The 25,169-nt window shown below is 46.6% G+C and overlaps 3 protein-coding genes across 7 annotated transcripts in view; 2 read left to right on the plus strand and 1 right to left on the minus strand.

The window, feature by feature from the left end:
• The window catches only part of OGG1 (8-oxoguanine DNA glycosylase), a 45,249-nt gene extending 27,250 nt beyond the window's left edge, over positions 1–17,999 (plus strand). The window contains exon 9 of the transcript XR_006298391.1: positions 17,885–17,999. The gene's annotated coding sequence lies outside the window, so the exon portion shown is untranslated. The remainder of the gene's footprint in view (positions 1–17,884) is intronic.
• On the minus strand, positions 1,615–14,594 carry TADA3 (transcriptional adaptor 3). Of its 5 annotated transcripts, none has more exons than XM_043588077.1 (9): positions 14,493–14,594; positions 12,587–12,819; positions 11,006–11,256; positions 10,781–10,886; positions 9,193–9,334; positions 9,003–9,106; positions 7,440–7,549; positions 4,707–4,892; positions 1,615–2,122 (listed from the first exon to the last, which is right to left on the minus strand). In XM_043588077.1, the coding sequence occupies exons 2-9, from the start codon at positions 12,791–12,793 to the stop codon at positions 1,930–1,932; spliced, it is 1,299 nt and encodes a 432-aa protein (XP_043444012.1). In that variant the 5' UTR covers positions 12,794–12,819; positions 14,493–14,594; the 3' UTR covers positions 1,615–1,929. The 5 variants fall into 5 exon arrangements, with proteins under 5 accessions (XP_043444012.1, XP_043444010.1, XP_043444009.1 ...); XM_043588075.1 differs by lacking the exon at positions 14,493–14,594 and adding an exon at positions 13,942–14,308; XM_043588074.1 differs by lacking the exon at positions 14,493–14,594 and adding an exon at positions 13,768–14,308.
• Positions 14,577–24,868, plus strand: ARPC4 (actin related protein 2/3 complex subunit 4). Its single transcript, XM_043588089.1, has 6 exons — positions 14,577–14,684; positions 17,885–18,003; positions 19,218–19,329; positions 20,522–20,617; positions 21,584–21,754; positions 23,910–24,868. The coding sequence occupies exons 1-6, from the start codon at positions 14,682–14,684 to the stop codon at positions 23,913–23,915; spliced, it is 507 nt and encodes a 168-aa protein (XP_043444024.1). The 5' UTR covers positions 14,577–14,681; the 3' UTR covers positions 23,916–24,868.
• Positions 24,869–25,169: the final 301 nt, after the last annotated feature.

Raw genomic sequence — 25,169 nt, forward strand, 5'->3', positions numbered from 1 at the left:
ATCAAATTCATTAATGAAATTAAGTGTTAGGTGTCTTTTCTGAGAAGGTTCTAAGCAATCTGCGAACAATGAGTCACTGAAAAACAGCAGCTAGGCTCTGCACCTAGTGGGAGGCAGGCCCTCATGCTGTCCTCTCTCAGAACTCCACTCCAGCCTTCCTTCTTGCCAAAGTCCACTTTCATTAGTCAGGCCCTTTTTTAGTTGACAAGTGATGAAACACCAAAGCGACCTAGCTTAAGCCTAAAGAAGCATTTGTGGACTGATGTAATTGGAAGGTCCAATGGGAGATCTAGGGCTCCAGCTACATCATTAAAACTTTATCTCCTTCTCCATCTCCTGGCTCTGCTTTTCTGAGTTGGCTTTATTCTCAGGCAGGTTCTTCCCCATGGCAAGAAAGTGGGTCACCAGGTGGTCTAAGCTTACATTCTAATGCTTTTGATCCAAAAGAAGAGAAATCCTCTTCTCTCAGCATCAGAACAAGCTTAAGGAAGGCCTCTGATTGGCCCAGTTCAAGTCAGATGTCTGTTCTTTAGACCAATTATCATGGATAAAGAATAGGGTGCTGTGACTGGCCAAGTTGGGGTCATGTATCCATCCTAATTTGACAGTTCCACAAGAGCCATATGGAATGGGGAAGCGGCAGGTCTAACAGTAGTGCTGAGCATGCAAGAATGTTGCCTGTCCTTGCCATCCTTCTTTATGGCTCAGTTCACAGGTCACTTCCTCAGGGAACTGTCCTCTCCCTTGTCCTGTGTAGACCTCAACCTTCCCACAGTAAATTTACAAATTATTTTCTGACTCCCTGACTAATCTGGGACCAACCTGAGACAGGGATGAGAGCACATTTATTCATCTCTATCGCCTATACCTTGTTTCCTTCCCGGGCTGTGGAAGAGACATTATTGGTGGCCTATCCAGCATACATTTCCCCATTCCTACTCAGATCTTTATTGAGTTCCCCCATCTTTCCCCATTGCCTTGGGCTTGGTGGGGAAGCAGACTCCACTCTCACTAGTTAAAACCCATCAGAGTCATCCCTTGCCACAGTGACTGGTTCAGGAATAGGCATGTGAGAGTTTGTTTGGGCCAGCGAGACATAAGGGTATTTGGGAAAGGCTTCTTGCTTTTGGGTGGGCCAGTGAAACCAGTTGGCTCCTTCCTGCCCTCTCTTGTGCTGGATGTTGACTGCTACTGGCTGCACAGCTGGAAGAAAATTCAGTTTAGGCAAAAGCTGACATCATAGAAGGCAGTACAGAGATAACCTGGACCCTTCATGGCCCTGTTGAGATGCTGGGTTGGCCAACCCTGGAGGCCATCCTGCCCCAGGACCACCAAGCCCCAAACCAACACATTTCCTTGTTATGAATCCACTTGGAGCTGAGGGTATTGTTACTTGCAGCCACAAGTACCCTGAGAGCTCTTCCTGAATGAATGACATGGGTGAGTGTCCAAAGGCTGAGAGCCACCAAGCATGCCCTCCCCTGCCACCCACACCAGTTCTTTTCTTTTCTTTTTTTTCTTTCTTTCACACCAGTTCTTTTCTAACCTGTAGTTAACAGACATTCAAAGATTTGGGATAGATACTTTAAAAAAAAAAAAAAACACAGCAGTCACTTTACTTTTAGGTTTGCACTTTACAAAACCACAAGGGAGAAGTCCTTGAGGGAAAGAGGGGAAGGAGTGGGGGATAGTAAAGAGGGGGAAGCACAGAGTGGGCCTCAGGCCAGCCCAACAGGGCCTCCCATGTCCTGGTTGTACAGAGCTAGACCAACGACTTCAGGGAAGGGCCACAGACCTCTACAGACTGTCATCATTTGACATTAACAGGCAGTCACAGGCCTAGGGTTCTGGCAGGCCAAGGAAAGAAGTGGGCTCCCTAGCCCTCCTTCCCCCAGGCCAGGGGAAGACAGTCTGAGGCAGGGGTGAAGGCTACCCATCCAGCAGCTTTAGGATGCTCTCACGTTCCTTCAGAGTCTTCCAAGCCTGGTCCTTCTCCTTCTTGGTGGGGGTCCGCTTCTTCTGCCGGGCAGCCATGATCTTCCGGAAGGCATCCATGACCTCATTGTCTGCCATGCGGACCCGCTGTCTCAGCTCCTGCCGGCTTACTTCCTCCTTTGCCAGCCTGTAGGGACCAGCCAACCAAGGTGTCATGGGAAGCCCACCTCCATAGTGGGGTCCCTCTCCCTCTTCCAGACTGAACCCACCTACCACCCCAGGATGGCACTCCTGTGGGCTGTTTCATACCAAAAAGCAAAGTTACTGACCCACACTTCTACAACACTATGTGCTAGTTACTACCTTAAGCCCTTCAAATATGTCAGCACAGTTAATCCTCATAACAGCCTTGTGAGGTAGGTACTATTATTCTGATATTACCAGTGATGAAAGAGGTCAAGGAGAATAAAAAACACTCCTAAATCCTACAGCTAGTGAGTAGGAGATCTGAATTAAGGCAGGCTGGCTCCACGCAATCATCTTTAAAAGGTATTCTAGTGTTAGCAGAAGACCTGCTGACTTCAGTATCCAAATTCCAGAGCAACCTAAGGGTCTAGGCAGCCTGAGTGGGTGAGATGCCAAACCAACCCCTGTAAATGAAATCTGACCTATCAATTCCGCTGTTGGTGGAACTGGAAGGTGGCTTAGAGATGTGATCTAGTCCAATGTGTTAATTTTCCAGAAGGGGAAGCTGCTGCTCAGGGTAGGAGATACCTTGCTTAAGGCCCTGGAGCTGGTCAATAGCAGAGCTGAGGACTGGATTCTAGGCTTCTAACAACCCAAGCTAGTTCTTTCACTGTCCACTACCTTTTTTAGAAGTTTGTTTATTTGTTTATTTGTTTATTTTTAATGTTTTATTTATTCTTGACACAGAGAGAGATAGAGCATGACCGGGGGAGGGGCAGAGAGAGAGGGAGACACAGAATCCAAAGCACCATCTGAGCTGTCAGCACAGAGCCCGACGCGGGGCTTGAACCCACAAACTGTGAGATCATGACCTGAGCTGAAGTTGTACACTTAACCAGCTGAGCCACCCAGGTGCTCCAGAAGTTTGTTTGTTTGTTTATTTATTTATTTATTTAGAGCGAGAGCGCGAGAGAGCGCGTGCGCACTCAAGTGGGGGTGAGGCAGAGAAATAGGGAGAGAGAGTCCCAAGCAGCCTCCACACTGAGCTGGACGTGGGGCTCAATCTTGTGACCGCAAGATCATGACCTGAACCGAAATCAAGAGTTGAATGCTTGACTGAGCCACCCAAGCATCCCAGTGTCCACTACTTCTATATCTGCACATCTTTGTTTCTCCCGCTCATTCAATCTTTCTCTCTTCTCCACCCCACTCAGTATCTCTTTCACCTGTTATTTTTCCTCTTCTTGTCCTTGCATGAAAGGGAACTAGAAAGAGGCTTTGCATTCAGCCTTGGGCTCAAGTTGCAGTTTGGTTGTTGACTGGCTGTGTGACCTTCAGCTGAGTACTCACTTCATCGGCCCTTCACTTCCTCATCTAGTAAAGAGGTGAAATACCACCTACCCCCTGGACTGTAGTCCAGATTAAACAGGAGGATAAAGTCCCTGGCACACAGCAGGCACTCAGTAACCCTTATCCTTAAGCACTCCCTTACCAGTTTGTCACCAAGCAGTTCCCTCTCCTTTTAATGGTGCACCTCTTTACCAATTACCCGCTTGTAGACCACAAGCCCTTTGCTGTCCCTCTTCCTAGCCCCCAGTACAACGTGTAAGAGACAGGCAGAGCTGGCCAAATGCGTGTGCCCTGCCCTGTTGTGGCTCTGTGAGGCAAAGACATACACCTGCCCGTAAGAAGCAAGGAGACTCAGCTGGACGACTTCTCTACCTCCCCTCAAAAAGGGCAACAACTACCATAATCTCCCTCCAGAGATCACCTATACTTTTGTCATGACCAATGCAGGGCAAGATGGATGGGAGTCAAAATGAAATGAAAGACATTCTGACTAATTTCTTAAAGAACTGATCCTAAAACAAGGCATTTCCAGTGAAGAGCCAATAATATTCATGGATGTCCAACAAAATGTTAACAGCTGATAAATCTAGGTACAGAGTATATTGGCGTTTACCATACAACTCCTTCAGATGTTCTGTGTTTATGAAATTTTTCATAAAAATGTTAGAGGAAAAGAAGATAAGCATGAAAAGATTAAAAAAATAAACCATGCGACAATGTGAATATAGGTAATACCACTGAACTGTACTTTTTTTTTTTTTTTTTTTTTTTTTTTTTTTTTTTTTTTTTTATTTTTGGGACAGAGAGAGGCAGAGCATGAACAGGGGAGGGGCAGAGAGAGAGGGAGACACAGAATCGGAAACAGGCTCCAGGCTCTGAGCCATCAGCCCAGAGCCCGACGCGGGGCTCGAACTCACGAACCGGGAGATCGTGACCTGGCTGAAGTCGGACGCTTAACCGACTGCGCCACCCAGGCGCCCCTGAACTGTACTTTTTAAAATGGTACAGAGTCAATTTTATGTGTTTCTTTCACCACAATTATAAGTAGATAAATAAATAAATCACAGATGTCTAAGCCTTAGAGTCTGTGGTATCTGGCAATATTTTTTTCAAGGCTCTCCTGGTGATTTAGAGGCCCTCCCAGGGAAGCCTATTGTAAAGCGCCCAGAAGGTGACCAGCAGCGACCAAAACCTTCTCAGCCACTCCCAGGCCCGTGCATCCCGTCCACACTAACCTCAGCAGGTCATGCTTTTTGGTGCGGTTGTGGGCACTGAGCGCCTTCAGCTCGGCCTGCCGTTTGCGCAGCTCTGCGAGGACCTCATCTTCCGAGTCCTCTGCGGGGCGGTCCTCAGACTCCAGCAGACCCTGGGCGATCAGCTCCTCCTTGATGCGGCTCTCCAGGGACTTGGTATGTGGTACACTACAGGAAGGTAGCGCTTAGCTCAAGGGCCAGCTTAGAGGGGGGACCTGAAAGGTTCCCAAGGCTAGTGACACATTCCTTTCTCTTTGGGCACTCCCTATCTATCTAGGTATAAAAATATAGAGAAAATGTTACGAGCTGGAACCCTGAAACTCCTAGAAAACCTAGGAGTAAAGCTCCTTGACATGGGTCTTGGCAATGACTTTTTGGCTGTGACACCTAAAGCACAGGCAATAAAATAAAAAACAAGTGGGACTACATCAAACTACAAATTGTTTCTGCACAGCAAAAGAAATCATCAACAAAGTGAAGAGACAACTTACGGAACAGGAAAAGATATTGTAAACCATATATCTGATTAGTTAATATCAAAAATAAAGAACTCATATAACTCAAAAGCAATAAACCTGCCCAATTAACAAATGGGCAAAGATCCTGAACAGACATTTCTCCAAAGAAGATATACAAAACACCAGTAGATACGTGAAAAGATGCTCAACATCCCTAGTTAAGGTTATCTTGCACCCCCATGTTCACTGGGGGTGCATTATTTACAATAGTCAAGATATGGAAGCAACCTAAATGTCCATCAATGGATGAATGAATAAAGAAGTTGTGGAATGTATATATACACACACACACAATGCACACATTCAATAGACTGTTATTCAGCCTTATAAAAACAAGGAAATCCTACCATTTGTGACAACATGGATAGACTCTGAATGCATTATGCTAAGTGAAATAAGTCAGAGAAAGACAAATACAGTATAATCCCACTTATATGTGAAATCTAAAAAAAAAGTTCATAGAAAGAAATCAGACTTTTCATTACCAGAGGAGGAGGGTGGGGGGAAGGGAATTGGGGGAAGGTGGTCAAAAGGTACAAACTTCTAGTTATGAATAAACACTGGGATATAATATGACTGTAGCTGACACTGTTGTATGTTATACACAAAGTTGTTAAGAGTGTAAATCCTGGAGCGCCTGGGTGGCTCAGTCAGTTAGGCATCCAACTCTTGGTTTTGGCTCAGGTCATGATCTCACGGTTCATGAGCTTGAGCCCCACATCAGGCTCTGCACTGACAGTGTGGAGCCTGCTTGAGATTCTCTCTCTCTCCCTCTCTCTGCCCCTCCCCCGCTCCCAATGTCTCTCTCAAAATAAATTAAAAAAAAAAAAAAAGAGTGTAAATCCTAAGAGTTCTCATCACAGAATTTTTCTTTTCTTTTTATTGTGTCTATGAGAAGGTGGATGTCAGCTGAACATGTTGTGGTGATCATTTCACAACACACGTAATTTACACACGTAAAATCAGACCATGTACGTGTTTTGTACATTGTACATGTATACCTTAAATTTATACAAAGACGTATGTCAATTTTTTCTCAGTATTTTGGAAAAAATACAGAGAGACACACATGGTCTTATTTCTTTTTTTTTTTTCAACGTTTATTTATTTTTGGGACAGAGAGAGACAGAGCATGAACGGGGGAGGGGCAGAGAGAGAGGGAGACACAGAATCGGAAACAGGCTCCAGGCTCTGAGCCATCAGCCCAGAGCCCGACGCGGGCTCTGTGAGATCGTGACCTGGCTGCGAGATCACGGACTGCGAGATCGTGACCTGGCTGAAGTCGGATGCTTAACCGACTGCGCCACCCAGGCGCCCCCACATGGTCTTATTTCAAACATAGGCCAACACATGTGAATTGTAAAAAAATCTAGAAAAACCTATAATGCTAACAACTCAGAGAGAACCACTATTATTTACGTCACTGTTATTTTGCTATTATTAACATTCCACATATAAAACTGTGTTTTATTAGGGGTGCCTGGGTGGCTCAGTCAGTTAAGTGTCTGACTCTTGGTTTCACTTAAGTCACGAATTTGTGGCTAGTAAACTTGAGCCTTGCATCGGCTCCATGCTGTCACTGTGGAGCCTGCTTCAGATTCTCTCTCTCTCTCTTTCTCTCTGGTCCTCCCCTGCTTGTACTCTTTCTCTCAAGATAAATGAACTTAAAAATTTTTTAAATATGTTTATGTATCTTGTTATATAATATTTATTTACTATCTATATCCCAGATTTTGTCTCATGTCATTTCCTATCTTTTATATTATTCTAGTTTTCTATATACACACATTTAAATATATGCTGAGTAAAAACAGGATCAAACTGTATTGTGCTACAACTTTTTCTTCACTTAGCACTTTAGTGTTTACCTTTTTTCATGTCAATTAACTGTGTTTCTCAAAAACGATTAGTAGTTATAAGTAATTTCATCATATGGAGTTATATCAATTTAGCCAAACAATCCCTTTCAGTTGGACATTTAGGTTGTTTGTGGTACGAACAGGGCTATGATGAACAACCTGTACTTAAGTCTGTGCATGCAGAAATGCTGGGCCAGCATGCACATGTGAAACTTTCAGTGGGCTTCATCTAAATGCCCTCAACCTCTCTCTTAATGAAGACCTTCCCATGTTAGGATAAAAGAAGTCAACAGAAGCAGGGACCAGATAGTAGGAATGTGGACAGGGTTGTCACTCACCTGAAGGGCTTGTTCTGATTGCGGGGAGAGGTGCTTGCCCCGTCGGCCCCTGATTCTTTCCCAGACATGTCAGGAATAGGAGAGTCCTCCATAGGGGAAATAATATTTTCCTAGAAGAACACAGAAGTGGGACAGAAAAAAAAAAAAAAAGAAAAGAAAAGAAATGGGAGGGAGAGAGTAAGAGCTGTAATATTTCCATTTTCTTGCTCCTCCCTGACCTACAGTCAGAGTCTTCAGTCTTCACAGACCAGAAATATTGTTTCATTGCTCCCATCGCTCTGGAAGCCTTCCCAAACTGATTCCAGGAAGCTCTGATCATTTTAGAAATGCCTCTTTTGTACTGATACCAAAAGAAGACAACACAGAAGAGCAATGAGAAAACACTCAACAACAGTAAAGAGAAGAGCCAAGGTTTGTTAAGCGTTTGGAATGTATGTTAAGCATGTTGTGACAGAGGCTGCTGGCTGTCCAGCTACACCACATTTCCCAGACTTCCTTGTGGTCAGATGTGGCCATGTGACAAACGCTCTCCAGTGGAAAGCGATCAGAAGAGATAAGAGCCACAGCCAGTCATGGCCATAAACCCCATAAACCTTCCTTCACACATTCTTCCTTGCTCTTTTTCTGTGGGCTTGGAGTAGTAATCATACCCAGAATGACCTTGTACAGAGCAGGTTTAGGGTGGCAAAACCATCACAGATGGGGTCCTTCCTTGTCTGATGGGGTGGGGCTAAGATCTCTCCCCTCCCCCACCTCAGCCAACCTGGAACATGTGGCCCAGACTGTTACACGAGAGAGAAAAACACTACTGTGTTTGAGCCAGGGAGAAAACTAAGGCTCAGTGAGGTGAAAGGATGCGCCTAAGGCCAGATAGTGGGCATAAAGAAAGGGACTCTGTATCTGGGGTTTGAATCCTGCTTCTGTTTATTAGCTGCATGACTCCAAGCAAACAGTTCCTTTTTCTGAGCCTCAATCTTCTAGTATGTAACATGGAGCAAACCACTGTCCTTGCCTCAACAAAAGGATGCGTGGTGGGGCGCCTGGGTGGCGCAGTCGGTTAAGCGTCCGACTTCAGCCAGGTCACGATCTCGCAGTCCGTGAGTTCAAGCCCCGCGTCAGGCTCTGGGCTGATGGCTCAGAGCCTGGAGCCTGTTTCCGATTCTGTGTCTCCCTCTCTCTCTGCCCCTCCCCCGTTCATGCTCTGTCTCTCTCTGTCCCAAAAATAAATAAACGTTGAAAAAAAAAAAAAAAAAAAGGATGCGTGGAAAGCCCCTTGCACAGGGGTCAGCCCTTAGCCAACATTCAGCAAAAGTAACTGTGGTATAGTGGCTACTTCTGGGAGAGGGTACAGACTGGGGGGATGGACACATGAGAGGCTTGTGTAGGATATTGGCAAGCTTTGTTTCTGTTAGGCTATATATACATGTGTGCTCATATATGAAAATTTACCAATTTATACATGTAATATCTCTGCACCTTTATAAATATGTGATATACTTCAAAAGAAAATAAAACATTAAAACAGAAAGCATGCATAATTCTGTCTTGAGTTAGGATGCTCACCTCCACCAGGGCCTGTAGGAGGCGCTGTGTCAGAGCACCAAAGGGGCACCCATCTTCGGGCTGTTCATGCTGGGCCTCAGATTTCTTCAGCAGGGCATCCACATCTGAAGTAGACAGAGAAGTGGTACACAGGTGGGCTGAGTTCTTCTGGGAACCTGGCCTGGTGTGGGCAGGAAGGCGAGGGGCCTACCTTTAGTGTCCAGTTCGGTCAGTGGCCCCATAAGGCCTTTCTTCTTGTCTGCCACGGCTGCTGCCCGGGCCCCATCCTTCTGTTCCTCCAGCAGGTCCTCCTGTGCCCAGCGTTGGGAGTAGTGCTTCCCCAAGGGTGGGATCTGGTGGGGAGATGCCACCCGGCCCAAAAAGGGTAAACACTGGCAAGCCATGCCTGGGGTTGGTAGGGGCTCTCTGCGCATTTTGGGCACTGCCAAAAAGCTCATGATTCGTTCCTTCACTTATCTGTCTCCAAGTACCTACCCCAGGGCCGAAGCCTATGCTTTGCGTAGATGGGAAGAAACAAAGGAGATAAAAATCTATATGCTCACAGTCTGGTAAGGGAGACAGGTACATAATGAACTAAGACACACACAGGGGCCAGTATGGAAAATTTCCAAGATATAGGTGCAGAATGGTATGTGTACATGGACCATCTCAAGTCACAGCTATTGTCCCTAGAAAGAATTAGGAAGCTTAGGGTCAAGTAAGTTTTTTAAAGATTCAAAGAACTGATGTGCTAGAGGTAGGTCAAGGTGCTGTGGCACATAAAAGAGAAATTTTCTGCAAGCAATCTGCAAAGGCATTTTGGTGGAGATAAGAGGATATCAGTGCTTTGAAGGATGAGCTAGTTTGCCAAGGGAAAAGGAGGAGCATGTACAGAGGCCCAGAGACCAGCAAGGATCCTGTGTGGGCCTAGAGTGAGGGTAAGGTGCTTGTCGGGGCTGGTAAATGCAGCAGTGAGGAGGGGGAATGACTGAGGAAACTGGAGACGGGTGGTGGGTCTGTGTCACCAAGGACCAAACTACTTGGAATCGATCTTGTGCCAAAGAGGAGCCAGAGGAGGCCTGGGAACAGGGCTGTGTCACATCTGATCATGACAGCTGGACTATGGGAGAGTTCTCCCAAACACTTCTCTTATTTTCTACATTTTCTTTGATGGAAACTGTTTTATTTACATCATAAGAAACCTAACTTTTACATACTACAGAAAGAAAAAAAAAGTCCCTTTGGAGACAGGGAACTGTCTTGACACCACTTGGACAAAAACTGATGAAGTCTTGAATCAAAGCAGAGGGGCACCTGGGTGGCTCAGCTGGTGAAGTGTTTGACTTTAACTCAGGTCATGATCTCACCATTCCTGAGTTCAAGCTCCGACTGAGGCTCTGTGCTGACAGCTCTGAGCCTGGAGTCTGCTTCAGATTCTGTGTCTCCCTCTCTCTCTGCCCCTTCCCCACTCGCATTCTGTCTCTCTCTCTCTCAAAAATAAACAAACATTTAAAAAAAAAAAAAGCAGAGGGGATGGAGATGTTGGTACAAAGAACAGCCTCACTGAAGGAGATCCATTAGGATGTATGTGGTGATCATTTGGAGGGTATAGAGAGGAAATAATGCAAGAAGAAAGCTGACAATTAGAGCCAGGGTGCCTGGGTGGGTTAATGCGTTAGATAGGAGGTTGGGCAGGGTGGGGGAAGGAAGAAGATACATGACTTTGGGATCTTTGATTTTGAGGCACTTCTCGAGTCCTCTAGTTTGTCACCATGTCTACTAAGGTCCAATCTTTCTACCTTGTAATGTTCAGCTTCATCTTCTGGTGGTTTCAGTAGTTCTTCTAGTGTGCGTACCTCCTCACTGGTAATATCAGCACAGTAGGGCTCCACCGAAGCCCAGAACCTGCAGGGAGAAGCAGATCCTGAATGGGAACTTCCTGTCCCACCAGCCTCAGTCCCAGACCCCTCCACAGCCTTTACTATTTGAATCCAAAGGCCCCTCTATGTTCTCTGGCCCAGAACCTGTTGGGCGCATCATTCTTGGGGATCCGTGGCACATCAATTGGGTCATCAGTGAATTCATATTCCTGGATCTTGGGCTGAAGGTTTTTGGATTTGGGCCGTCCGGGGCCAGGGCCAGGCCCATGTCCTGCTTTTCCTTCCAGTTTCTGCTTCTTCGGCTTCCCATGTTTGGGGGGAGCTCCAAGCTCATGGTCTCGACCCAGCTTCAGGAATCGGCGATCACCTTTCTTATCTTGCCAGTCAGTGAGGATCTGAAATTTACAGAGGACTGTCACCGAGAGGGAGAAAGGCAATGAGAGGACAATTCTTTCTCCTAGTGAAGAATTACGATCTAGAACTTGAGAAGACTCCAAGGTCTTTTTATTTACCCGTCTCCTGTTTAGTAAACTCCTAAGCATCCTTCAAAACTCAGCTCCTTTTCTGTGCCTGCCTCACAGAACTTTATTCATATACTTGTCATCATGCCATTCATTTGTCTGTATTGACTCACCTCTGTATCACCCAAACCACTTACAGTGTTTAGGTCAAACAAATGATCATGCCCTAGTGCATGTTAGCACTGGAATATGCTGGTGGTAACTTTAAGGGGAATGCAAACAAGCCTCCCAGCAAACCTTCACTTCAAATGTCACCACAACTGGGAAGCCTTCTCGACATCAGTTACCCAGCTTTTTAGAAGCTATAATACAACTGATTATGCCACAGCCCTGATCAAAAGGCTTCAGTGCACTTCCAGGGATCACAAGTTAACTATTCATCCTTTGAGCTCCAATTAAAAAGGCCTCTTTGTGTCTCTGACACTTTGTACCTCCACTGCAGGCCCAATTGTGTTGTTTGGTCAACCTGGAATGAACAGGATACCTTGTCTTTTCAACTAGACTATAAGCTACTGGAGACCAGAAAACTTATCTTAACTATCTCTGTTCCCCAGGATCTGGCATAGTATCTGGCCCACGGGGCTGAGGGGATATTTATGTTGTCAACAGAAATGATCAGAGTAGTACCAAATAACATTTGAAATACTCAGTGTCAGACATCAACCGATGTTTTGCAAAAGTATCTCTTTTAATCTTCACAAAAGCTCTGAGGCACCTCCTATGATTCATCCCTGTTTGCAGATTTGGAACTGATGCTCAGAGATAGGAGGCAACTGTCCCAAAATCATACAGCTAGGAAACAGCAACACTAGCAAGTGCTTAGGCCAGGATTCAAATACAGGTCTCCTCAGTCCCGTTCCTTTAGTACTTCTAACCATAACCAACATCACCTGTATTTGTCTGACCTCCCTTTCCCTTTAGTTGGCAAACTCCCTGAAGACCAGAAGTGTCCTAATAATTACTTCTAATGACTAGCACCCAAAACATAATGGGGGTTCAGAGGTCAGTAAATTAGAAATCTTGAAATTTATGAGGATTGTGCACATTCTTGTGTATTCTACATGTCACCCGAGCCCAGTTTAGGCCTCTCCTCACCCCTCCAAGCTCCTGTATCTCAAGGCCTCAGCTGGTGGGGCTAACTCAATGACCCATCCCATAACTTGTCACAGTCCACCCTGGTGATATCCTCTCTGTAGGGTATCACCTGGGTTTCAGCCTCGAGAACCCGTAGGCGCCGGCTGGCAGAGGAAAGTAGGGTCTCAAGCTCCAGCTGCAGAGTGTCCAGCTCCTCAATGCCGATGCCATCATCCTCAGAGCGGGCCAGCACTGCCGTGTAGCGTGGACAAACCTTCAGGTGGTCCACAGACTTGAAGTCATGGAACTGCAAGGGGCAGTCCTTCAGTTCACTCATGGCCCAGGATACGGGACCCTGTGGAACTGGAGAGAAGAGAGCCATGGATAGGAGATAAAATGGGACAAGAAAAGTCTAAGAGCTCCCTCCATCTAGGGACGGTTTCAAGGGGAAAGCCAGGCTTCAGTACCCTATTGACAAGGTCAATGGCACAGCTCCTACTCAGAGAGCCCTTACTGTGCATTAAGCTAAGGGCAGACGTTTTACTGGTTTCTCATCAATTCCTCACACAACCCCATAAGCAGGGACAATGGTGACCTACACTTTACAGATAAGGAAACTCAGACTCCAAGGATTTTACCTGCCCCAGTTTACCAAGATGCAATCTGAATCCAGGTAGTTTTGAGTCTGTGTCACTAATTACCATGATATACTATGCCCTGTCTTTCTGATGCTCTTCTGTTCTCCACTTGGGTTCTAAGCCCCTGAACTCCAAACATCCATTCTTACAATGTTAATGTTCTCTGTGCCTCCCAGCCTCTCCATGTCTCACCCCTTCCATCTTTGTCCCTTCTCTTTGCCCCTGACAGTGGTTAAGAATGTGGGATGACAAGGGGTGCCTGGGTAGCTCAGTTGGTTAAGCGTCTGACTTTGATTCTGGTCATGATCTCCCAGGTCATGGTTCAAGACCCAGGTTGGGCACTGTTCTGACAGCTTGGAGCCTGGAACCTGCCTCGGATTCTGTGTCTCCCTCTCTCTCTCTCTGCCCCTCCCCCTCTCGTGCTCTGTGTGTCTCCCTCAAAAATAAACACTAAGAAGTTAAAAAAAAAAAAAAAGAATGTGGGCTGATAAACAGGACATACCTGGGTTCAAGCCCAGCCTTTTACCATTTCCTATTTACATAACTCTGATTATGTTTTTTAATCTTCCTGAGTCTCGATTTTCCCATCTACAAAATGGGGACAAAAGAAATCTGAGTCTGTTTCCCCATAAGAAGTCTGAATTTGTAAAATGGGGATCACAATAGTACCTACCTCCCCGGGATGTTCTGAGGATTAAGAGAGGATGCTCGTCAAGAGCCCAGTTCAGTGCCTGACACAGAAGTGCGCCTGTTTAATGTCTGGCCCCTCCCGTGGGTCGCCCCAGTGACTCGCCTTCAGGGTCCCCGTCCTCCAGGGACCCCCTAACGCGGCCCCTGCCCCCTCTACCTCCTCACTGCAGCCTCCTGCAGCCTCCTACGGCCCCCAGACCGCGGGAGGGGTTGGGGAGTTCCGGTTGGTGGGAGCAACCGCCCCGGAACTGGCTAGGGGCGGGCCCCCTGCAGAAGACGCGCGGGTGGGAGACGCGAGGGAGAGCCCAATATGGCTTGCGGGGAAGGGTTTGCAGGCCGCGAGCGAGCCCACTACAGGTGGGATGGGGGCGGGGGTATGCCTCGGGCCTACTCTGGGGAACAGCCGGAGGCTGGGGGCGGGGCTCGGCAGCCGGGATCTTAGCCCGGCAGTTAGTTCCGCCGTGCCCCAGGGGCTGCAGGTAGGAGGGGCCCAGAGAAAAGATAGGGGCGCGGAACCGGAAGGAACGAAGAGCTCCTCTGCCTCGCCTTGTCCTAATATGGTGCCCAACCTGAGGTCGGGCTGCACCATTGCCTGACTATGGGGAAAGACAGCAAAGACGACAAGAAGGCCAAAGTCACAAGCGAGAGCTACACTCATAACGGGATAGGCTTGGGTATTGATCTGAAGCTTCAGGAGTCTAAAAATACCGAGGCAGTCCTAGCGGAGAAACTTCAAAAGGACTCAGTGCTCCTAGGCTCCCCCTTCTCCGCTCGGAGCATAGATGGTACCTTCCGGAAGTCCGGGCGGAGACTGAGGTTGCGCGTCTCGCGAAAGGGCTGGCGTCGCGGGGCTGGCCACTTCCGCACTTCCGCTTTCCGGCCCAGCCAGCGCCCGCGATGGTGAGAGAGCCGGGCCCCGGGCCAGGGACCCCCGCTGTTTTGCCTCAAAGCTCTGGGTCTGGGGGAGATGCGGTTTTGCAACGGAGAGGCCCGGGGCCGAGGGATGCTGTGGGGTGTGGGGGCGCGATGAGGCTGGGAGAAAGAGGGCGGGGCGGGAGCCAAAGTGAGGAAGGGGCGAGCGGGGGACGCTCTCGTAAGAAGCAGGCCTTGCAGCTTCATGGTCTGGTTTTTGATGCAGGTGGGGAATTGTGAGGCATGGAGGACGCCGGAAGTGGGGCTGGTGATAGCGCCTCGAAGACACGTAGTAGGCCTCACTGCCCACAGTAGGGGAGCTGAGGCATAGAGTAGGGTCACCTCCTCACCTAGAATAGAACTTCACTAAATACACTGTCCTGTTCTCTCCTGCCTGCTTGACCCACAGTTTCTCAAAGGAAGTGTCTACACTTCCGTATCCCACTCTTCTCCTTATCCCCTGCTTTGCTTCTATCTCACCGAAGTATCTCTTATGCTGTCGCCACCCAGACCTCTTCCTGGTCAGAACTCAACCCGTGTTAGCCTTACCGTAGTCCGTGAGCTCTGTACTACTGATCCCTCCCTTCCTGGAAATCCTCCCCTTTGATAATTGTGGGTGTTCCTGGGAGTTGAGACTGGCTCACCACCTTCCTCTTTACATTTTTCCTAGCGGTACCTATCTAGTTTCTTGGCTTTGGTGACCTTGTGTGTTCTGGCGACTCTTGAATCTGCCTTCCTCGCTCTCTTAAGGTTTGCCTGGAAATCTTGATAACACGTTCATAGTAGACCTCCAGATCAAGACCCATTTTTTCTCCTAAACTTGCTTTTCTTTCTGTGGTGCTGTGGCTTTGTGTCTTTTTACCTCAGCTAGAAACCTGGATTTTCTCAAAGTCAGCTTTATTGAGTTATTACATGAGAATGCGTTTTATTTGTACAAGGGCAGGTGTCATGAGGCTTGCCCCTTAAAAATTATCCTTTTTAGATTTGTCACTTTTGACAAACACGATCACGTAAGTACTGCGATCAAGACAGCAGAATGTTTCCTCAAAAAACTCCCTCACGTCCCTCTGTTATCAGTCCTATCTTCTCATTCCAGCACTGATTTTTTTTTCTCCTATAGTATTCTTTTTCCATATTGTCATATAAAAGGAATTCTTCAGTGTGTGGGCTTTTTAATGTGGTTTCTTAACATAGTGCACTTGAGATTCATCTATGTTGTGTGTATCAGGAATTTTTCCTATACTATTTATTGCTGAGTAGTGTTTCCTCAAATGGGTGAACCATGGTTTGGTGGGAGGTGCTTTTTGATTCCATTATCCTCTACATCTTGTGTCAGTCCAACTCTTGTGAGGACTCTCTGCTTGTCCTGTCCACCGCCCCAGTCCAGGTTCTCATCACTGCTTCTTAAATAACCCTCTTTGCCTTTTGTCTCACTTCCCTCTCCAGTCCATTCTCTGCAGAGCCCCCATGCAACTGTAGTCATGTAACTTCCTCCTCAGAAAGCCCCAACAGTTCCTTACTACCTAAAAGAAAGGCTAAGCTCAACAGTCTGGCATTTGAAATTAGCCATGAATCTCTAGGCTACCATTGCAGCCTCATCTGCTGAACCTAAAATGCTTCCCCTAGGGGCATCTGGGTGACTTAGTAGGTTAAGCATCTCTTGATCTCAGCTTAGGTCTTGATCTTAGGGTTGTAAGTTCAAGCACCACGTTGGGCTTCATGCTGGGCCTAAAGCCTACGTAGTTAAAAAGGAAAAAAATGCTTCCTGTATATAGCAACACTGTACTCATCCCTACTTCTGGAACTCTTTCTTAATGCCCTTTTGTGTTATTTTAACCTTGTTTATGCTATTTCCATAATATTGTTTAGAAAAGGAGTAACACTTATTTGTTAGGTACTGAGCAAGGTGCAAGGGATATAGATTTCAGTAAAGGAGACCAGGAAGCTTAAAGTCTAGTGAAGAAGAAATCACCTTATTAAATAAATATAAAAGATGTGTCATTGTAGATTACAATAAATGCTATCAAGAGGGAAGTCACGAAAGGCCTCTGTAAAGAAGGAAGAGGCCTTCCCTAAATAAGCCAATATCTAAGGGCTGACGTAGGTCGAGAGGGGAAAAAAAGCCTGCAGGTAGATGGATCAGCCTGTGTAAAGCCCTGAGGTGAGAAAGAACTTAGTTAATACAAGAAACTGAAGATAGGCCAGTGTAGGTAGAAGCTGATCCCTCTAATGGGAATGTCCTTAGTCTACTTTTCCTTGTTGTAAAATCATTCTAATCCTATTTTCATCTTCACGTCCAAACCAGTTTCTTCTGGAAATGTAATTTGTAAGTCTAATTATGTCACATTTCATCCTCCTTTATATCATAGTCACTTTTTCTGTCTCCTCTACCCAGTGGAGCTATTTAAAGGTAGAGATTGTCTTTATGTTTTATTTTTTCCCCCACCCTTAAAGGTAGAGGTGGTCTTTAAATTCTTAGCATCTGGGGGCGCCTGGGTGGCTCAGTCGGTTAGGCGGCCGACTTCGGCTCAGGTCATGATCTCACGGTCTGTGAGTTCGAGCCCCACGTCGGGCTCTGTGCTGACAGCTCAGAGCCTGGAGCCTGTTTCAGATTCTGTGTCTCCCTCTCTCTGACCCTCCCCCATTCATGCTCTGTCTCTCTCTGTCTCAAAAATAAATAAATGTTAAAAAAAAAAATTAAAAAAAAATTCTTAGCATCTGGATCAGTGCCTGGCACACAGTAAACATCCATTGTTGGCTCAAAAGACAGATTGAGAATAGTCCTTCACCTGCATGCCTCTCGACCAGAGTTTCTCAACCTCAGCAGTGTTTGGAGTTGAATAATTCTTTTTTGTGCATTGTAGGATGTTTAGCAGTATGCCTGGTCTCTACTCATTGCCAGTAGCTCTCCCACTCCACCCCCAGTCCTGTCAGTGAAAAATGTCCTGACATTGCTGAATGTCTCCTGGCAAGAAAAATGGTTCCCTGTTGAGAACCACTGCTCTAGACTTAGAATGAAATGCACCTTGAAGGCTTACTCTGTTTGGTTCATGTGGTCTGAAAGGCAGGTACTGTCAGTACCGTCTGGCTCCTTTGTAGCTAGTGTGGGGCGGGGGGGGGGGGCGGTGGCAGTGGGCAGTGGGTTTGCAGAGACAGACTCTGATCCTCCCTTTGGTTTTTTCTTATAGACTGCCACTCTCCGCCCCTACCTGAGTGCCGTGCGGGCCACGCTGCAGGCTGCCCTCTGCCTGGAGAATTTCTCCTCCCAGGTTGTGGAACGACACAACAAGCCCGAGGTGGAAGTCAGGTAGGGCAGAGAAAGGTCAGGGTGGGGATGATGGACTCAGCCCCAGAGATGGCAGTTGTCTGGAGGCTACCACAAAGTCGCATCCTGGAGTTGGAGACAGCTACACTTCTGCAGTTCACTTATTTTGTCTTGTTGCCAGATGAACAATGGTTCCCAATTCACAGTTCGGAAAATAGGGTCAGTGGGTTGGCAGGACAAAACCCAGGGGAGAAACTCCTCTGGAACCAAGATTGCTTGGCACAAGGTGTGAGTTCTCAGAGTGGGGCTGTTGGTCAAGTATCTCCTGTGGCATTACTGAACCCAATTTAAGGAGAGGGTGGAGAATTTTGTTATCCAAGATCCCATCTCCATTCTTTTGTAATTTAAAGTTCAAGGGCTGTGTTTCCCTGCCTCCCTGGACTCATCATTTATTTCAGATATTCTGTATTTTGGGTTATTTTCTCTTATCTGATTTATGTTTTGTTATATATTCTGTTTCCCTTTAAAGTTTAATCTGAGACATACATAACTGAGATAAGCAGTGTTACCACACCAAGTTGAAATGACTTGAATTTAGAAATACTGAAAAGATATTAGCATGCGTCATGTTGTTTTACTTAAAATATGTTTTCCACTAGGCATTTTAATTGCCAGTACACATAACTGTAGATTCAGAGGCATCAAAATGGGAACTGAGCTGAGAGGGGTCTTGATGCCAAATAAGTGAATCATTCGTGAATTGATAAAGGAGACCAAACTGTGTTTTGTTTTTAGCTTGCCCTTTTATCCCTAAGGCAGCCTCTCTCTTCTCATTCCCTAAATGGTGTATGGGTTTGCCTGTAGTTATTAAAATAAGAGCTGTCATTTGTAAAGCTCCTACCATGTGCCCCGCACTCCGTTAGACAATTGACCCTTTTTGATCTCTCTCAATCCTCGCCAGTGAAATAGGAATCAGTCATTTACAGATGAGGAAATTGAGATTCCAACAGGGTAACTTGTCCAAGGAAAGTAACAGAGGAGACTGGATTTCAAAACCTTTTCGCCCTGACTCCAGAGCCTTGCTCCTTCTGTTGGAGAACACGCTCGCTGGCCCCCATCTTGGAGCACCCCTACTTGTGAGTCTCCTCTTCCTTGGACTCTATGGTCTCAGATAGAGATTCCAGGTCCTGCTGTGGGGTCTCCCTGAGCATTCTGTTCCTCTATAGTACAGAGGCCTCTGTGACATTGTGTTTCAGGAGTAGCAAAGAGCTCCTATTGCAACCTGTGACCATCAGCAGGAATGAGAAGGAAAAGGTTCTGATTGAGGGCTCCATCAACTCTGTCCGGGTCAGCATTGCTGTGAAACAGGTGAGCTCACCACTGAGCCCCTGCCTCCTTAGGAGGCCAGGGATCCTCATCTGAGAGAGCTGTGCTAGATTCAAGGTGCAAAGAAACCCAGGCTCTATTTTCTTGACTGTACCTAGGGAATGATTTGCCAAATTCAGCAGGTCAGTAGAGTAGACAGAGCAACCCTGTCTTCTAGGCCTTGCTCTGGATTACAAGTCAGGAAACATAGCAGTCAAGGCCATTGACAGTTTAGTGTGAAGTGAAGAATCATTTATAAGAAAGGGAGAATAAGTCCAGTTCAGAAAAATAAATAGTACCAGTATCAATTTAATAGCTATAACCTCTGAAAAAGAGATTTAGGATAAAGAACAAAGTGTAATTTCTTACGTTTTCTCAGGTGATGTTTCACAAGTGTGTGATATTCCTATCACCCTTATAATTATTGCCATATTTATGTATCATCTGGCCAGTTATTTGTTTAATGGATTTCCTTAAATTGACTTACTTTTCTTTATTGTTTGAAAACGAAACTTCGTGCTGTAGTAGAAAAGCAACATCACTTGACAAGAAGAGGGAACTCCAAAAAAATAAGTTCATTGAAAGAAAACAAAGCTGTTATTTAGACTAGATACTGTTGCCTACAGAAAACTCTGTCCTTGGGGGCCTGCTTTGTTAAAAAGGGAGATTAACAAGTGTTGGGAGGTGTTCAGGGTATACCAGCACCTAGTTGCAAAATTCTTCCATTAGAAATAATGAGAATTCAGCAGAGAAAAACTTTGGGGAATTTTTGATGTTCATTGCTATTAAAGTGGAGATCACCTAAATTTATTTCTGATAGCCCCACATGGTATATGTCAGACTTTGGAAAATGCAGCACTGGTGAAATGGTCAGGTGAGGAAGAGGCTGCTCAGAATGTAGGTATGAATTCTGGAAGGAGCGGATAAAAACCTCGGGTTTGCCAGAATTACCTCTCTGGAATGGGCGAAAGTGAGACTGTGATAATGCCCTGTTAAGCTGAAGACGCTCTGATGTAATAGACATTCAGTTGGCAACCAGGTGCTCCACAATTCAGGCAGTGTTTGCTCCCAATGGCAAACCCCACTGCTTGCAGCAAGCCTAGGAGAAATTGAGGTCAGAAGATCAGGGCTACAGGTTTCTGTTAGCCTAGGATGTCAGATTTAGGGAGACCTGTTTATCCTTCACTCTTACTAGGCTGATGAGATCGAGAAGATTTTATGCCATAAGTTCATGCGCTTCATGATGATGCGAGCAGAGAACTTCTTTATCCTTCGAAGGAAGCCAGTGGAGGTGAGACTATATGACCCACATGTTCATAATACCCAAGGTTCTTCCACCAAGTCTGCTGTCACTGGCCAGGGATTGTTCACAGAACCTGGATTGCTTCTCCAACTGTAGGACAACCGCTCCCTGAGTTGAGAGTGGGCCTTCATTTTGGCTGGAGTGGGAGTAAGAGGGATTAGAAGCTTAAGAGAAGTTGGGCCCACCTCAACCATGGGAAAGGCAAAAAATATGAGATGCATTGCTCATCTTCCTAGAGCCTTAATGGCAGAAAGGGCACGATGAATCAAATCCTTTCTGAGCTCTGCCACCACTAAATCATTGTCTCTCAAGGCCACAGTTGACATTGGCTCAGTTGTTGCCTGACTTTGTACTTGAGTACTTTCCACAGATTCTGTGCCAAATCAACTTAAAATATCCCCAGTGACTGAGCAGCTACCATGCAGAGCCACATGTACCATCAGATGTGTTGGCCAACCTCGTCCTCATCCTGAGCTAAAAATCTCTCTTCCTAAAAAAATAAAATAAAAATAAAAAAAATAAAATGTCTCTTCCTGCTCCTAGATCTAATCTCTGTGGCCACCCAGAACAAATAAGATTGCTCCTCCACACACAACCAATCCCATCCTTATCCCATAGTGTCTCTTTTCTCTGGTTGATTAGATTCTTCTGTTAGAAGATTTCAAGTTCCTTCATTCTCCCATGACTCATTCTGCATGCAGCTGTTTGTATCACAAACAGCTTTCCAGGGGTGCCTAACACAAAATTCTCACCTGGGGTCCGTTCGTTGGACCCAGCATAGATACCCTAGCAGAGCAGGTGGGCTGCTGCCTGAAGGACATGTGACTTGGGAGAAGATTGCAGCCAGTAGGAAGCATATAGCTGAGTGACCTTAGAGGACATGGTCAACTAAGTGCCCTGGAAAGCTAATTCTCTCCTGTTTTTTCTCTTCTTCCTACTGTCTTCCTTCCCTAGGGATATGACATCAGTTTTCTGATCACCAACTTCCACACAGAGCAGATGTACAAACACAAGTTGGTGGACTTTGTGATCCACTTCATGGAAGAGATCGACAAGGAAATCAGTGAGATGAAGCTGTCGGTCAATGCTCGTGCACGCATCGTGGCTGAGGAGTTCCTCAAGAATGTAAGTGGGAGGACTTACTGGTGTCCCTACAGAGGGAGGAGGTGCCATGGGTTGAGAACTTAGAATCTGGCAGTAAAGTGGTGCCAGCAGTTTGTATTTCCTGAGGCCTCTAGGACCTTCTGGTGGGTGGCACGTCAGCCAGGTGCCTTGGGGCTGGAGGACCTGAGGGTCATCTTTGTGAGCTGCAGGGCATTTTCTGTATGTGAGTGTCTCCAGGACACCTCTCTTAGTCTCTCATGGAGACTTAGACTCTCCTTTGTACATCTCAAAATGTACACAGTCCTTCTCTGTATCTAGTTCAAACCCCAGGTGAGGCAAGTTAAATCCACATGGGAATTTTCCAGGAATATAGGGCAGTTCATCATAGTGTAATTCCACTTCTCAGACAGACTTAAATATTTTCCTTCAGTGTCTGTTTCTCAGGCTTATAGTCATGATTACTTTCATGGCTTCAGTCCTCCAGATCTCTCTTTCATTTGTTTGTGTCTTCCTAACTAACTGAAAGGACAACAGTCCTCTGAAGAGGAGGAATTGTTTACACTGATGAGCTGATGACACAGTTGCTCTAATTTAGATATTCAAGATATCCTGCCTTTTTTTTTTTCTTCTTCCAACCAGTCTTTGGTTTGTTGACATGTTCTGCTCAGAGTCAACTATGATCCCTAGATGGTAGATTAAGTGTTTACTCCTAGCAGTGCATACAGATCCAGCCCAGAAGGAATTCAGATTCCTAAAAATGGAAATTACGCCTGCTTCCCCTGGGCTTTAATTATACGGAGGGCAGCCAGTGTACAAAGTAGCTGCCCTGTGCATGCAGAGCAGTATGCTTGTTCAGATCACACAGACTTTGTGTGAGTCTGGCCTTGCTGCCTACTTGGGCATGTTCCTGAACCTCTCAACAAAGCCTCAGTTAACTCAGCTGTGAAATGAGACTGTTAATACGTACTTTTCAGTATGGTTGAGCATTAAATGAGGAAGTATATACAGAGCAGATCACCTGGTTCACAATAAGCTTTCCAAGTATTGTAGCACCAGAGTTTTATGGCAAATGCACCAGGAGGCCTTTAGGTTCAACTATGAAAGAAAATAGTTCTTGTCCCGATTTATTATTTGCCTTATTCATTCAAGAGTCATTTAATCATAATTGCATTTCTGTTGTTTAATCCCTGAAACAATCTTTGAGTCAGGTGTCATCCCTATTTTATAGATGAGTGAATTGGGCTTTGGAAGTCAAATCACCTATCCAGGACCCTCAGCTAGTAAGACGAGAAACCAGGACTTGGAGCTTGGTTTTCAGATTCAAAAATCAAAGATAGTACCATGGCACTTGGCAGGGGTCACATACTCAAGTGCATGCAGGGGTCAGGCAGGTAATAATGTGTGTGAGTGAAGTGGGCTATTGGGAACCTGGTAAGCATATGTCTCATCTGAAGAGGACCGCTACCACAGAGCTCCTGTTCATTATGGTTTCATCTTCTAGCTTGTCAAAAGAATCCCCAAGTCTGGATTTGTATGCAACATCTTGCATATTTTCAAGGTTGTAAACTAATTCCTATCTTTTAAAAATACTTTATGGGCCAGACATTGCTCATTATTGGGCTGGGTTCAGTTTGTGGGCCAATTGGACCACAGCTTCTGGTCTGTAAAATGTCCAGGGCAGTTCTGGGTACCATGAAGGATACCTGAGGTCAGAAAACATTTCAAGGGCCTGTTATGGTTGGAGATCCACCCAGAGCTTGGCACTAAGTACCAGATCCTGGGTCCTTCTACTCTGCTCTTCTGGCCCCCTGAGTCCTCAAGCGCTTGCATTTAGGCCTCTCATCTCTAAAGAAGGCAACCTCAGTTCACCAAGTGAGGCACTGTGACAGCTTTATAGCAGCCTCCATGACAGGGCTAAGGGGAGCTGGGGAAAAGCCCACCTCACCCTTAATTTCTCTGCCGTGTTTAGTGCTGGGTGTAAGGCTAGTGCCCTGAAGGTCACTGCTGAAGGCTGACTGAATTAGAGCACGCCCCCAAGGTGTCCTGGGACCCAGCCCTTTCCCCCAGAAATCTGAGCACAGTGGCAGCTCTCAGATCAGCCCACCTCCCCAGAGCAGGCCTGCCAAGATACATACTGTAATAACCACCATTCACTGCCTCTTGGTTCTCTTGACAGTTTTAAACCATCTGGCTGGATCTTGAGGCCTTCCCCCTCAGACTCCCCCGTGTCTCTGCAAAGGCATCCTGGAGTTACTCCCTAGAGCGGCGGCGGAGGCAGCAGCAGCAAGCAGCAGCGGCAGAGCGGGGGAGCTGGGTCGGGGTGGGCATTAGATGCGGGAGGTGGGTGGTGTGCTTGCTAGCTGGGCAACAAAGCAGCAGTGGACCTGCCCCAAGGCCACAGGTGCCTGGTCAGGCTGGCTTCTGATGTTCAGTCCCCTGGACTGGGACAGATTTTTTTTAACGTCTTGAAACTTAAATTCTGTGCTTGTAGGAGACTGAAACCTTTTTGTCTTTTTTTTTTTTTTTTTTTTTTAAACAAACAACCTCCACCTCCAGTGGCTGTGACTGGTCCCAGTGATTGTACCATATTGGTCGCTGTGGGTCTGGGCGGGCCTGGAGCCAGAAGGCGACTATTGTCTCCCTTTCCCAATCACCCCCTCCCCAAACCCCAGGTGGGGAGGGAGGGAGAGAGGGAAGGAGGAAGGTTTCAGACTCCAGTTCTTTTCCCTTGCTGTCTTATTCCTGAGCCTCCTTGGTCCCAGTAGAAGTTGTGGGGACCCTCTGCCAGCTTTCTGAGCTCTACCTGAAAATGGCCACCCAGCACTGGTTGAGGACAAGGGCTGAACTGGTGGCCACCAGCCATGTCCAGGAGCTGGACCCTGAAAGCCAGGTACCTCTGGCCATAGGGGCCACTTTGTGCCCTCCCAGTTGAGAGGGGCCACTGTTTCGCCTTGTCTGTCAGTGCAGTGCCTGTGCTAGAGGTGGAGAGGTGAGTCCTCCAGAGCTTCCTGAGCTGGGGCTTTCCTGCCTGCTCTGGCTCCTCTGCTCCCACGCTCGCTGTACCTTTTCTTATTCTGGTGGATCCCCCCTGCTCCCCTGATTAAAGTCTCTTCTTGCCCCTTTGGGGCTGCATGAGGTCTGTGCACTGTGTGTATGAAAGGAGGGGAGGTGGGGCATTTTCTTCCCAAGACCACATAGCTGGTACTTAGGCTTGGGGGTCCCCATCAGAGGTAGTCTCCTGATTGGCCGACATTATGTTGTGCCAAGGGCCCGCACCCAGAGACCCCATTATAGTCCAAGCACCACTCATTTCTGAAACTGCTCTCTGCCTATACAGAGCTTTGGTCCTTTTCATATAAAGAGCTCAGTTGGGCTAAAAGGTAACCTCAGAGAGATAATAATTCCATTTTATGACTAAGGAAACCAAGGTTCCTTG

Source organism: Prionailurus bengalensis, chromosome A2, assembly GCF_016509475.1.
Source record: "Prionailurus bengalensis isolate Pbe53 chromosome A2, Fcat_Pben_1.1_paternal_pri, whole genome shotgun sequence".
Taxonomy (NCBI): Eukaryota; Metazoa; Chordata; class Mammalia; order Carnivora; family Felidae; genus Prionailurus; species Prionailurus bengalensis.

Coding starts and splice junctions, on each gene's coding strand:
- TADA3 (XM_043588077.1), bottom strand. CDS start 12,793: ATGAGTGAACTGAAGGACTGCCCCTTGCAGTTCCATGACTTCAAGTCT. Junction 9,107..9,192: donor GACCGAACTGGACACTAAAG/GTAGGCCCCTCG, acceptor TGTCTACTTCAG/ATGTGGATGCCCTGCTGAAG. Junction 7,550..9,002: donor TCCTACAGGCCCTGGTGGAG/GTGAGCATCCTA, acceptor GTGTTCTTCTAG/GAAAATATTATTTCCCCTAT.
- ARPC4 (XM_043588089.1), top strand. Junction 18,004..19,217: donor AAGCCCGAGGTGGAAGTCAG/GTAGGGCAGAGA, acceptor ATTGTGTTTCAG/GAGTAGCAAAGAGCTCCTAT. Junction 19,330..20,521: donor TCAGCATTGCTGTGAAACAG/GTGAGCTCACCA, acceptor CACTCTTACTAG/GCTGATGAGATCGAGAAGAT.